Source organism: Aulonocara sp. 'chitande type north' Nkhata Bay, linkage group LG5, assembly GCF_057382095.1.
Source record: "Aulonocara sp. 'chitande type north' Nkhata Bay isolate Kocher_YH1m ecotype deep benthic linkage group LG5, A_spYH_male_GT1.1, whole genome shotgun sequence".
NCBI classification, from domain to species: Eukaryota; Metazoa; Chordata; class Actinopteri; order Cichliformes; family Cichlidae; genus Aulonocara; species Aulonocara sp. 'chitande type north' Nkhata Bay.
Window position 1 is genome coordinate 23,302,006 of NC_141348.1, and position 12,482 is coordinate 23,314,487.

The 12,482-nt window shown below is 40.8% G+C and overlaps 2 protein-coding genes and 1 long non-coding RNA gene across 4 annotated transcripts in view; all 3 read left to right on the forward strand.

Annotated features, from left to right (window-relative positions):
• LOC147330581 (receptor tyrosine-protein kinase erbB-3-like) overlaps nucleotides 1-933 on the forward strand; it is an 18,598-nt gene extending 17,665 nt beyond the window's left edge. For both annotated transcript variants that reach the window (XM_086292276.1, XM_086292277.1), the window contains one exon: nucleotides 1-933. This exon is cut by the window's left edge and continues 112 nt beyond it. In XM_086292276.1, the coding sequence (XP_086148402.1) occupies nucleotides 1-637 (637 nt within the window). In that variant the 3' untranslated portion in view covers nucleotides 638-933.
• Nucleotides 934-1,340: 407 nt separating this feature from the next.
• pa2g4a (proliferation-associated 2G4, a) lies at nucleotides 1,341-9,286 on the forward strand. Its single transcript, XM_086292278.1, has 13 exons — nucleotides 1,341-1,536; nucleotides 2,434-2,562; nucleotides 2,887-2,992; nucleotides 3,815-3,884; nucleotides 3,992-4,084; nucleotides 4,442-4,505; nucleotides 4,661-4,739; nucleotides 6,047-6,125; nucleotides 6,221-6,354; nucleotides 6,425-6,519; nucleotides 6,598-6,725; nucleotides 6,822-6,875; nucleotides 7,954-9,286. Exons 1-13 carry the CDS (start codon nucleotides 1,455-1,457, stop codon nucleotides 8,014-8,016), a joined length of 1,176 nt encoding a protein of 391 aa, XP_086148404.1. The 5' UTR covers nucleotides 1,341-1,454; the 3' UTR covers nucleotides 8,017-9,286.
• A 1,471-nt stretch (nucleotides 9,287-10,757) lies between these two features.
• Nucleotides 10,758-12,482, forward strand: LOC147330583 (uncharacterized). The gene is made up of 4 exons (XR_015129092.1): nucleotides 10,758-10,858; nucleotides 10,958-10,984; nucleotides 11,442-11,464; nucleotides 12,150-12,482. It is a non-coding gene; the product is annotated as an uncharacterized LOC147330583 (long non-coding RNA).

Below are 12,482 nucleotides of genomic sequence, written 5' to 3' on the forward strand. Positions count from 1 at the left end.
GTGTTTAACACCTGTATCACTCAGGCAAGGCAGCCAGTGGCTGAAGCCGAACAAGAAGCGAACCTCTTCAATGTCATCACACGTGACAGCGTCCTCATGTGACACCGGTGTGTCGGTGGAGGTCAGGGGAAGCTACACCAGGAGCAAGGACAACTCTGACTCCGAGCAGCAGGGTTCCAGTGAAGTTGAGTATGAATACATGGACATCAGAGGCGGTGAAAAGCTGGAAGGTCCGCCAGTACGTGACCCTCCTCCTCCTCCAGCTCCTGTGAGGATGAGCAGCAAGGTGGAAGAGGAGGAGGATGAATACGTGGAGGACGGTAACTATCATTACACAAACAGGCAGCCAAAGCTACGACAGGCTCTTCAAGACAAGAAAGAGCTGAATGTAGAGGGGACAGAGGCAGATGAATACGAGGATATGGACTGCTTTTCTGCCCCACCACCTGGCGGAGATGGTGTGGTGTATCAAAACTTACAGAGGGAGGAAAATGGGGCAGCGGGGCGCAGAGAGCAACACCAGTCTATGCGGGCCGGAGTCAGGGTTACGGAGCCTGCTGTCGGTGACAGATCTTTCGACAACCCAGGATACTGGCACAGCAGGATGTTTCTTAAGCCCAGTGCTGTGCCAACATGAAGAACATTTTAAATCTCATGGACTTCCCTCTCAAACACAGTCATGAAGGATCTGAAATGAGAAAAGCAACCAAAAGCCACGTTAAAGATGTAGCATGTAACAAAATGTACAAACCCCCCCAAACAACACGTGACTATTTTGCAGCTTTGTCCTTTGTTATACATCAAAATTGTTTTTATTATGTGATACAAGCTATATTTTTGTGTTTACATTGTAAATAAAGAGATTTCAGGTAAGAAATTGTGACAATATCATTTGAAGAATCATTTAAAGATGTTTACTCAATAAAAATATTTTGAATACTTGGTATGGAACTGCAACATTTTTATTTTAAATGAGCTGGTGAACTGTATAATGATGCAAAGTGTGCAACCTGTCAAAGGGCGCACATCTAATTACAGATTAACAAATATCCTTGGCTGAGCTATAGACATTTGCTCAAGTGGTAAATGCTCCCACAGGAGAAATATAATTATTAATGTTTCATTGTTCTCAGCTACAGCTGGGGGAGAAGTCAGTTACACCCTGTAAAAGGTGCTAGAAGCAAAAAAAAACAAACCCCAAAACCCACAGTTGTTATCCAAAAACTGAGAGAAACTAGCTTTTACACCATTTGGCGAGCCGGTCGAGACCCTCGTGCCGGATGTTTCACAGCCATGGTTTAAACAGTTGGTAGCGCGACTTTATTGGCGGGCTGGGGTCGCTTTACGTCAGGGTGAAGTGGGAGGGGCTTGCGGTAGCAGCTTCGGTCAGAGCTGAGCCGAGGGGAACTGTCGCTGTCCATAGCCGACTAGCGACTTCAGACTACACTGCCAAGATGTCCGACGACGAGCAAGAACAGACTATAGCCGAGGATCTGGTCGTCACCAAGTACAAGATGGGCGGTGACATCGCTAACCGTAAGTTAATGTCAGCGAGTAACTGTCGGTGACTGGATGTGACGACCTGCTCTTTTCGGCCTGTCGTACAGCAGCTAACATTGGTTCCCTATAGCAGCAACCATGTGGTTTAGATTCGAAGCACACATATGCTATCACATCTAGCTAGCTACCAGGTGCAGCCGGGTCGGTTGAAAGCTGCTTCTAACTGAATAACTGAACGACTGCTCGGCTTTCTGCTATTGTTACCCAACAGCAGCGATAGGGTTTCTTACAGGCAGCTGTCTGTGTCACTAACTAGTGTGGGATGCTAACAAACCAGCTAGCTCAGAATGGTGACCGGTGTTCGGCTGTAAATGTCACGTAAACGGTCACGAGCTGAAGCTCTTTTAAACTACGTTTATGGTGACAGATGACATTCATGGTCAGTCGACAGCATGAAATTTGCTCTAAAATCATTCACATAAGGCTTCTTTGTGCATTTAACGACCAGCACATTGTGGTTTCATGATCACTGCTCCATTATATGATGAAAACACAGGAAACACCTGCATTCTATAGATCTCAAACATCGCACAAGATGTATGGTTGTATTTAACAATTTAAGCAGTAATTAGGTCGAGGTACTTGGTCAGATTAATGCTGTAATGAAAAACAAACTTAAATCTATCCATTTAATCTATTTGGATGGATAGTGCAGTCGGGAGATGGGACATATTTGCTGTGGCACTACCTCATAGTACATTAAATGCATATCCTGGCCACCACAGTTTATATTTACACTCTGTGTTTGTGTTACAGTGGTGGTCTGGAGCTTATCTCAGCTGTCATAGGTCTAGCATGCTAACATAATCAGAAAAAAAAACTTATAGTGAGCTAATGCATCAATCTGCCTGACTTCCCTCCTGTCTCATCCAGAGGCTCTCCGTCTGGTCATGGAAGCAGCCAAACCCGGGGTGTCAGTGCTCAGTCTCTGTGAAAAAGGTGATGCCTATATAATGGTGGAGACCGGGAAGGTCTTCAAGAAGGAAAAAGAAATGAAGAAAGGTGAGGCCCGCATCTGCCCGTTATGGGTTTTTGTGTTTTTTGTGGGTTTTTTTGTGGTTTTTTTTGTTTTGTTTTGTTTTCCCGAGGTGGACACATCAAGGAAATTAGATCCAGTAGAACAAACTGTTGGCAGTGTTTTCTGTGTCATTTCGCACAGCATCGAGTAACTCTAATAGCAGAAGGGGCTTTAAAAACTAGCATGGTGACAGAGTAGATCTTCTAAGTGATATACTCCTCCATACTCCATTCTTGTATGGCTTTCTTGATTACATTTGTGGATAATTTCCAAATGAAGACTTGGTGGTTCTCTTCTCCCTCTTCTAGGCATTGCGTTTCCTACCAGCGTCTCAGTCAATAACTGTGTTTGCCACTTCTCTCCCCTGAAGAGTGACCCTGACTACACACTTAAAGATGGGGATCTGGTCAAAATGTAGGCACCATGCACTGTAATAATGTTACCCCCTCCTTTCCCCCGTGTGTCTCTAGTCTCCCAATGTATTGTCCTCCCTACTTTCTGTGTGATAGCTCCGCTTTCTCTTTGCTGTTGATTGTGTCCTTCATCTCTATGGTCTTGCCTCTTGTGTGTGCTGTGTGTGTGGCAAACGACAAGTAAGGTTTCTTTTTAGAACGGGTGGTATGCCGGATGTTAGCTTTACTGCCCATCTTATCCGCTAAATCCCATATATGACGTTACTCAAATGCAGTATTTGGCTTTGAAAAAGAAAGTCGATTCATCTTAGTTGTTGCGTTGCCACTAATGTCTTTGTCCTCTGTAACGTCTTTGTGCTGTGTGTGGATATTCAGTGTTGTAAAGATGTTTCTTCAAGTGTCGTGATGTGGTTTTTATATTTTTTGTTTTTTTTAATGTGTCTCACTCTGCTAACCTCTTTGCTGGGCACGTCTGGAAAGTTTAATACAGTCAGTAATGCTGTTGCCTTGAATTCATAATAAGTCCTTCACCATATTCCAGCTGATCTACTGCCAAAAAAGAAACTCACCTTGGGTTATAGCTTCCATTTATTGCAGATTAAATTGTGTATTTTTGTCTGACCTTCTCTTATTATTGTAGTCCTCACTAAGCTAATTTTCCAAAGTGGAACGATCTTTTGTCCTTCCCAGTAGATTTGATCTGATTACTTCCTGCATCAGTACTAGTACATTTGACAGCCGGGTAGCACTTAATTAAAGGCATGATCTGTATCCTACAGTTAGTTAATTCTTTCGTTTTACCTTTTCTTCTGATTTTGTGTAGCGATCTCGGAGTTCATGTTGATGGCTTCATCGCCAATGTTGCTCACAGCTTTATCGTGGGAGCCAGTAAGGTGAAAAAACAAAAAAGCAGACACGTGTACATATCACACCTTGGTCACAGTTTTGTATCATCTCATGTGAGTCCTGAAGTCGTCTTTTTTTGTTTTTCTATATGCAGGAGAACCCCGTCACAGGCCGGAAAGCTGATGTGATCAAAGCAGCTCATCTATGCGCAGAAGCAGCGCTACGCCTCGTGAAACCTGGTAACCAGGTATGTTTGAGTGTTTCATGAGGCTTTTCCACGTCAGCTGTGATCAGGACTAATATTCTCTGCAGGGGTGTGCTTTAGTCATCAAAACATCTAAATGACTTGTAATTATTAATTTGGCACAGATCTTACTTTTAATGCATTTTTGATAAGTGGAAGAAAATTAATGGATGTGTAATTCGCTCCAGTAGTGCTTCTTTGCTACTCTTTAGTCCACATTTTTCTGGCTCGAATACCATCATAGACTAGTTCTGCTACAAACTAGGTGTAAACTTATTTGCAGTCTCACATGTATTTTAACGGTTATGTCGTACAAAGATGTAATTTGGATGTGAAAGTAATTAATTTTCTCTGCCTCAGAACACTCAAGTGACAGAAGCCTGGAACAAGATTGCACAGTCGTTCAAGTGCACACCTATTGAGGGTGGGTTCCTATAAAAACCTTTGTATTTTAATGTGCTGTCTGTCTTCACATAACAAGATGATGATGTGTGGGATTAATGAGATGTATGGGAATGTTTTCATGGAAACAGTTCATGTTTTAAGCTTATGGGTTCCGCCCATCTCTTTGTTTTAAAGGTATGCTGTCTCATCAGTTAAAGCAACATGTCATAGATGGAGAGAAGACCATCATCCAGAACCCAACAGACCAGCAAAGGTACATCTTTGCAATAAATATGAACTAAAGACAAAATCACCCTATTTCCCTCAGTTTTCTTCCACTCGTCCAATTCAGGGTTATAGTTTGGGTGGAGCCTATCTTAGCTGTAACAGTGTGAGTGGGAGGGCACACCCTTAAAAGGTCACCAGTCTATGACGAAGCTATCACAAAGACACAAACACAGTTTCACACACGTGTTCACACCTACAACCAATTTAGAACCGTCAGTTAACCTAACATGCATGTTAGTCTCCCAAATCAAAGGAACCTAACATACACAAGATGCCACAAAGCTGCTGCAGTTGCAGGCACTTTTAATAATTCAAAAATAATTACTTACAAAGATCGAATACAAATAAGAAGAACTGGAGCCAACGCAAAAACAAACAAGAGGAGGAAGACCGAGAACCGACCACTCAGTGGGCTGGTTCGGATTCAGGTTGATCTTCTAAAAATAATGTTAATAAACTAGTAAAACTGAAACAGGGCTGCTGATAACTCCCAGCTTAGGTAATAATGAACAAAACTGTTAAAAGCAACTGAAGGAGCAAACGCACCTACAAAAGAGACTGCTCTGTCTCCTCTGAATTTATATGAGGGTGGGTGAGCCTGCTTGCTAGGGATGAATGCAAGAGGAAAGAGCAGGCTTAATATGGATGATAGAAAAATGATAACCAGATGGTAGATGTGCACACTGAGCCGTGCATAACAAATGCCCACGTCATTTGAAAAGATTTAAAAAAAATAAAATACTGCATGGCCTTGTGACTTTTTTTAATAAATCCAAGTTCTCTGTAAAGACAGAAAACAGAGGAAAACAGAAAACAAATATTTTCGCTCAGGCTATCCCACCACTGAATTTGATCAGTTTTGGAGAATCCCACTGCTGAACTTCATCCACCTTCCAGTGCAATCCCAAGAAATCTGTTTTGTGATGCTAACTCTTGTACAACTGTAGAAAATCTGGTTATGTGACAGTTTTTTCAGTCATGAATTTAAAAGAAAGAAAGTTTCATAAATGTATATTCATGTAATGTGTTGCTGTCCAGTGCAGGGTAGGTATGGGCCAAGTTATTATTTTTGAATATTGGCATTGCCCCAGAATGTGACTGTGTGCATGTACGCAGCTTTTCTGCCTGTGTGACGATGTCAACAGCGGTAGTTGTGCTGCATTGGAATGAAAAATATTTAGAGGGAGATCCTCCTGAGTAACTTGAATGATTTTTGTGGGACTGTTTGTATTGTGGAATAAAACTGACGCTCGCAATGTGTTTTGACTGCCTGCTCTTTCTGTTGATTGTCAGAAAAGACCATGAGAAGGCAGAGTTTGAGGTACATGAAGTCTACGCTGTGGATGTGTTAATCAGCACTGGAGAAGGAAAGGTTTGTTGTTTTTCTTCTTGTTTGTGAATGGATGTTATGATTCTGCTCCCAGTAATCAGCACTGAAGTATTGTGTTCTATGCGATTTGCTTTTAGGCCAGAGACTCGGGTCTGCGGACTACGATTTATAAGAGGGACCCGAGTAAACAGTACGGCTTAAAGATGAAGACCTCTCGTACGTTCTTCAGCGAGGTTGAGCGACGTTTCGATGCCATGCCCTTCACTCTCAGGTGGGAACACCACACTTTACTTGTAGCCAGCTGACAGCGAGTTGGGTGCTAACAGCCATTTTTCATTCAGAGCTTTTGAGGATGAGGCCAAAGCCCGACTCGGCGTGGTGGAGTGTGCCAAACATGAGTTGCTACAGCCCTTCAGTGTGCTGCATGAGAAAGAGGGTGAGCGTCTTGGCTCTCTGCTAGACAGGTTTGAATTATTCACAAGCTGTTAACCCTACGCCTGTATCTTGTTCTCAGGAGAGGTTGTAGCTCAGTTTAAGTTCACGGTGCTGCTGATGGCCAATGGGCCTCACAGAATCACCAACGGACCTTTAGACCCAGAGCTGTACAAGTCAGAGCATGAAGTTCAGGATCCAGAGCTAAAGGTAAGAATGATAATAACAATAATAAATATATATACAATAAGTCAATTTCATTAAACGTCTTGTTCACATCATGTCAAACTGTTGTCTCTTCTCTAGACTTTACTACAGAGCTCTGCAAGCCGCAAAACACAGAAGAAAAAGAAAAAGAAGGTAATATTTTATTAGTAGTAGTAGTAGTAGTACATGCCAATGCATTTAAACCTGACGTCATAAGGTAATGTTTCAGATGGTGTGATTTGATATTGATATGGTAAACATCACAGTTTGGAAATATCAAAAATGACTGTATTTAGTGTTTGCTGACTGAGATGTTATTGTTGTGAAATTAAAGTGGTAAGTGCCCTGATTGTTTAGCAGTAGTTTGTGGACGGAGATGAACTCAAGGAAGACTCGTGTATGCTCATGCTGCGGTACTGTTTGGCCTGTTGGCGCTTTTGGCTGTGAAATGAAAAGGATATAATCAGGGTGCACATAAGTGGTCCGCAGGTGCGCATTCGCTGTCAAAATAAAAGACACGCCCCAGATAAGAAGTTGAAATGCGCGTTTGGGTACATAAGATTTTCTGGAGGAGGACAGACATTTGTTTAGCACTCTTAAAAATATCAAAGAAGCAAACTCCTTTAAGCAATTACTTTAGTGTTCCTCCACCTCCAAAGAAATGTCAGAAGGAGTCCGAACCGCAAAAGAAGCATGTATTCTCGGAAAAGTGGTTGCAAGAGGTGAGCTGTCTTCCAACAAATGATGAACGCACAGAGATGTGGTGCAGAATATGGTGTGAAGATCCCACTCTAGCAGACAAAAACAGTGCCTTTAATATGTATGCAAACGTGCGTTGCAACTTCTTATCTGGTTTGCGTCTTTTATTTTGACAGCGAATCCACACCTGCGGACTAATTATGTGCACCCCTGGATATAATGCTTTTAAAAGGTGTTATGGGTACATAATTGATGGGGGGTAATCTTATTGGTATGTGGTTGTTAGGCAACATAACGATGTCATGATATATATCGTTCAGCTTTTGTGGATCTGAATCGTTTACATAAAATTAAAATGATAGGATTCTTTCATAAGGTGTTGCGGGTGCATAAAAGCAACGAGTTCAGTAACTAGATCATAAGCCCTCATAATCGGGTCATTCCGAACAAATTTTGGAATATGGTAAGATGGGACTAAAATCTACAACAATGCCTCCTTTTACTGATTTACTTATTTCGTTTGATCTTTAAGGCCTCAAAGACAGCAGAAAACGCAAGTGGACAGCCGACTGAGGACACAGAAGCCGCAGAATGAAAACTGCCTTTCCACACATGCAAGACTCCAAAGAAATGCAAGAGAAAACATGACAAATTTCCCTGAACTCGCTGCCCATTCTCAACTCAGTATAGCCAATTAAACTGATCAATTCATAAGAGCATTGGCATCATATAAATATTTGACATTCCTATGTGAATTATTAACCCTTTATTGCATTCATGAAAAGGGTTACAGCACCGAGGATCCTACAGAATCTTTACAGATGGTTTCAGTAAATTTGTTGCTGAATGTTAATTTTTCTTTTAAATTTATAAGTATATTAGTCCTTTTTACACTTGTATTGTTGGCAGCTGAAAACTTTATTTTTGAGTGGACTGGGGCTTACAAGTGGGCATTAATGGGAGTAAACTGGCATAAGGTTTGTGAATTATACCAACAGAAACTTGCATCATATTTGTTTAATGCGTCGTATCATGTTGTGTGGGATTTGCCACATTTCTCTTTGGCAACAAAGTCATTTCAGGAGATGTGTTAACAGACTTTTACATTCATGTGGAAATCCAGAGGTTTGATTGGCCGCCTTTAAAGCTCACTTTAAGTGCTAATTTTTCATCCACTTGATTATTAAGACATTTCTTAACCACGCCATGCAGTAAAGGGTTAAATTATAATTTTATCTCTCATTAATTGTTACAATCTACAAATGATCTGACTGCAGGACCTGAGAAACACAGACATGCTTACAAATTGGTTTTTACTTAGATTTTATGTATTGGAGGTTTATTCTTCTATAATAATGACCGGAGTACATTTTTCGCTAAAGCTACGAAGTTTTACCTACACTAGATTTTTAAAAGCAATAACAGAATTAGCAGAAGAGCAAATATTTTTAAGTATACTGGCAACAAAGTTGTAATCAGCTTGACCTAAGGGAACAAACTGCTACATTTACTGCCATTCCCCTTGAATTTTATGAAAAGAGAGAACTCTATAACTGTATGTTCCAGTTTAACGACAGGAAAAGGAAAAAAAAGAAAACTTTTCTATCAGTGATTTGCTTTACTACATCATTTGTCTCGTGAAGCATGACAGCTAAAGCTGATCAGGTTTTAGGTAAACTCTTCTGGGTGTCTTCAGAGGAGTTGGACCATGCAGATCATCTCTGGTCAGAGTTTGATTTTTGAGATCTGGGATAATGTTGGGTCACATTTGTCAACAGGTGAATATGTTGGAAATCGGAAAATCCTGCTTTGTAGCTCAGTCAGTGGGCAATGGACCTTTACATCTATGAAATAAAAAAACATTTTCATACACTTGTCTTTCATCATTTCTTCAGGGCATTGCTGTATTATGTCTAGTCTAAAGTATCAAGATCATCAGATTGTGTCCAAAAATTAGACGTTTTGTTTGTCTTTTAATGTTTGTTTTAAGCTATGAAGCAAATACTGATATTAGCAGAAACTCAACACAAACTGTTCAAGAATCCTGTTTGAGACAGTTTTGTATCATGATGTGTTATTCTTCTGGAAGCTGGTGTCAGAAGATGGACATTGTCAAAAACAATACTCAGGTAGGCAGTGGTATTTAAACAATGCTCTGCTGATACTGAGGAGCCTGAAGTGTGCCAAGAAAATATCCACCATGCCATTACACCACAGGCAGCCTGAGCTGCTGATACACAGCAGAACGAAGCTGTGCTTTTGTGTTGTTTATGCAAAGTACTGACCCTGCATCCTAAATATTGCATCAGTATTCGAGAACCATCAGATCTGATGATGTTGTTTCAATCTGCTGTTTCTAATGTTTGTTGAGTCTGTGCAAATTGTAACCTCAGTTTCCAGTTCTTAGCTGACAGGAGTGGGAATAAGTGTGGTTCTGCTGCTGTAGTCCGTCTGTTTCATGGTTTGAACTGCTCTTCTGCCGACCTTGATCGTAACAAGTGTTTATTTGAGTTACTATTTCCTTCATGTCAGCTTGAAGCAGTCTGACCTCTGACATCAACAGAACATGTTCCCCCAGGCAACTGCCGCTCACTGGATATTTGTGGATATTTTTGGACCATTCTGTGTAGGGCCTGGAAGTGGTTGTGTGGAAAAATCCCAGTAGTTCAACAGTTTCTTAAATACTCAGACCAGCCTGTCTAGCACCAAGAACTATGTTTAAATTCACTTAAATCACCTTTATTTAACTCAATGATAATCTAAAGTTAATTTGGTTTGATTTAGAAACACACATATACTGGTTATTAGATAAATTTCTAAACACTTTCAAAATATACGTGTAAAACAGCTGGAATGAATGAAAGATCCAGGTGAACTTCTAAAGGGACATTGAAATAAAACAGGATCTTCAAAGCAGGTTTGTGGCTATTTTGTGAAAAAGGTGTCAGAAAGGTCTACGAACAAAGACCTGCACTTTTGGTGTTAGTCCACCATTGTGTATGAATATGTGTATTTCAACACACACACACACACACACACACACACACACACACACACACACACACACACACATATTGCATTATTAATTAATAATCGATTACTATGATTAATATTTATGACTTTAACAGCTGATTCAGTAATTTTGTGTTAGTAATGTACACTAAAAAATGCGAGTCTTAACAACACATAAAATCAATAAAACCAACTCGACTGCAGGGTTAATTTTGTGCTCAACGGAAGGTCGTCGCCTTTAGAAAGCAGGAAAAGTGGTTGGAAAATATCACCTGGTTCGCTCGTACGTCGATTTGAACAGTTGGACTACATTTCCCGTTGAGCTGAGGCGCTTCAGCTGTCGCCTGAACATGACGTCACGACACTTTTAAAAGCCGCTCGTTTTCTTCGTCACATCCTCTTTCCGTTGCTCTTCTCGCTTTGAGGTATGTTGAGTTTATTCCCCGCTAACAGGATCCAATTTAATCTGCTAATTTAACCGGTCATCCACTCTTACTGATCACTAATTGTTTTCGTTTTCACAGAAACCTCTCCACACGATGAGAGCCAAGGTGAGATAACAAACCAATATCGATATTTCAGCTGTTTGTGTCCTCTTCCCGCGCCAGCTAATGCTGCTAGCTCCTTCCTTAAGCTCTTCGTGTTTATATCATTAAATATACCCTGCTACCCAGCTCCTTAAAATATTAATAGAATTTTAAGTGATAACAGGGCATTAGCTACATATAGTAGTATAAATGCTAATACTACTAGAAGCTTTTCTTTGGGGCATCTTGTAATGTTGGCACCGTAGCTAGCTGGCTGAGCCCAGGCAGCCATGCGTGTTTGAAAACAGATCTGCATGCAGCGTGACAAACACCACTGTGAAATGCTTTTTAGTACAAACATGTACTGCATGTTCTGAGGCCCTGTAACTGTCTGCATCACAGTAAGCATGTTGTCCAAGTAGTGGCGCAAATGTGGTCTTGATGTACTCTTAATGACTGTGCTTTTTCTCCCTTTTTTCAGTGGAGGAAGAAGCGTATGCGCAGGTAAGCATCATGATAAACAAAGAAAATGTCTTTGTCAGCTCCCTAATCCAAGCTGCTTAAATTTAGGCTAGACAACACAATTGTTTAGGCTTTGGAAAAGTCAGGTTTATAAGGAAGGAAGTCTGTTTTTTTGTTTTGTTTTATTTTACATTTAGTGGCTATCATTGAGCTTTAACTGTAAAGTATGTTAGGTTGGGCTTGTTCAAATGTTGACAATTGTTTGCCCCTACGTTTCAATTGGATGCAGGGAAAATTATATCTACTGAAAATGACCTGGGTTATATAGTTCCTGAGCAGCATTACTCCAATAACTGAAATTCAGTTTTCAGCCAAGTTTGTACAGTGTCAGTGTTTAATTTAAAGATGTACAGGTTTGTAACTGAGGGAACACTGTTAAAAAGCTTTACAAAATGAATGAATAAATGAATACACGTCAATGTACTCACAAACTCGCTTGGTCTAGGTGGTGATAAAAATCATTAAATAGAAAACACTCCTGTCCTGTCCTTAACAGCTGAAGGGAAATTTACATGATTGGTCCGATATTGATGGGCATCACAGGGCTGTCCAGTTTTGGTCATAATCTCGATAACTAGTATTACTGAATTATAGTTTAACAATTTTTGTTACTATCTTAGTCCTTGTGCTATTGAGTGTTTTACTGACAGCTGCTGTTTTCCAACAGGCTGAAGCGTAAAAGGAGAAAGATGAGGCAGAGGTCAAAGTAAGCCCCTCCTCCTGCCTGCCAGCTGTGATCACATCTGAGCCTCTCCAGGTGACTGACATGCGGACGAAGGGGGATTGCTCGGCGGTTCCATCAACGAAATTAAAGGCCTAAACCCCCGATTTCAGATGACCACGCTTTTCACGGAGCCCGCTGTGACAGTCTGACTGGAAGATGGTGAAGATGCTGGAGAAGAACATGACTACAGCTGCGTTGTTCATGGACCATAATGCATCTTGTTTCTGTACAATTGTTTGTGGTGTTTTGAACAATAAATGAACACTGTTAAATTAC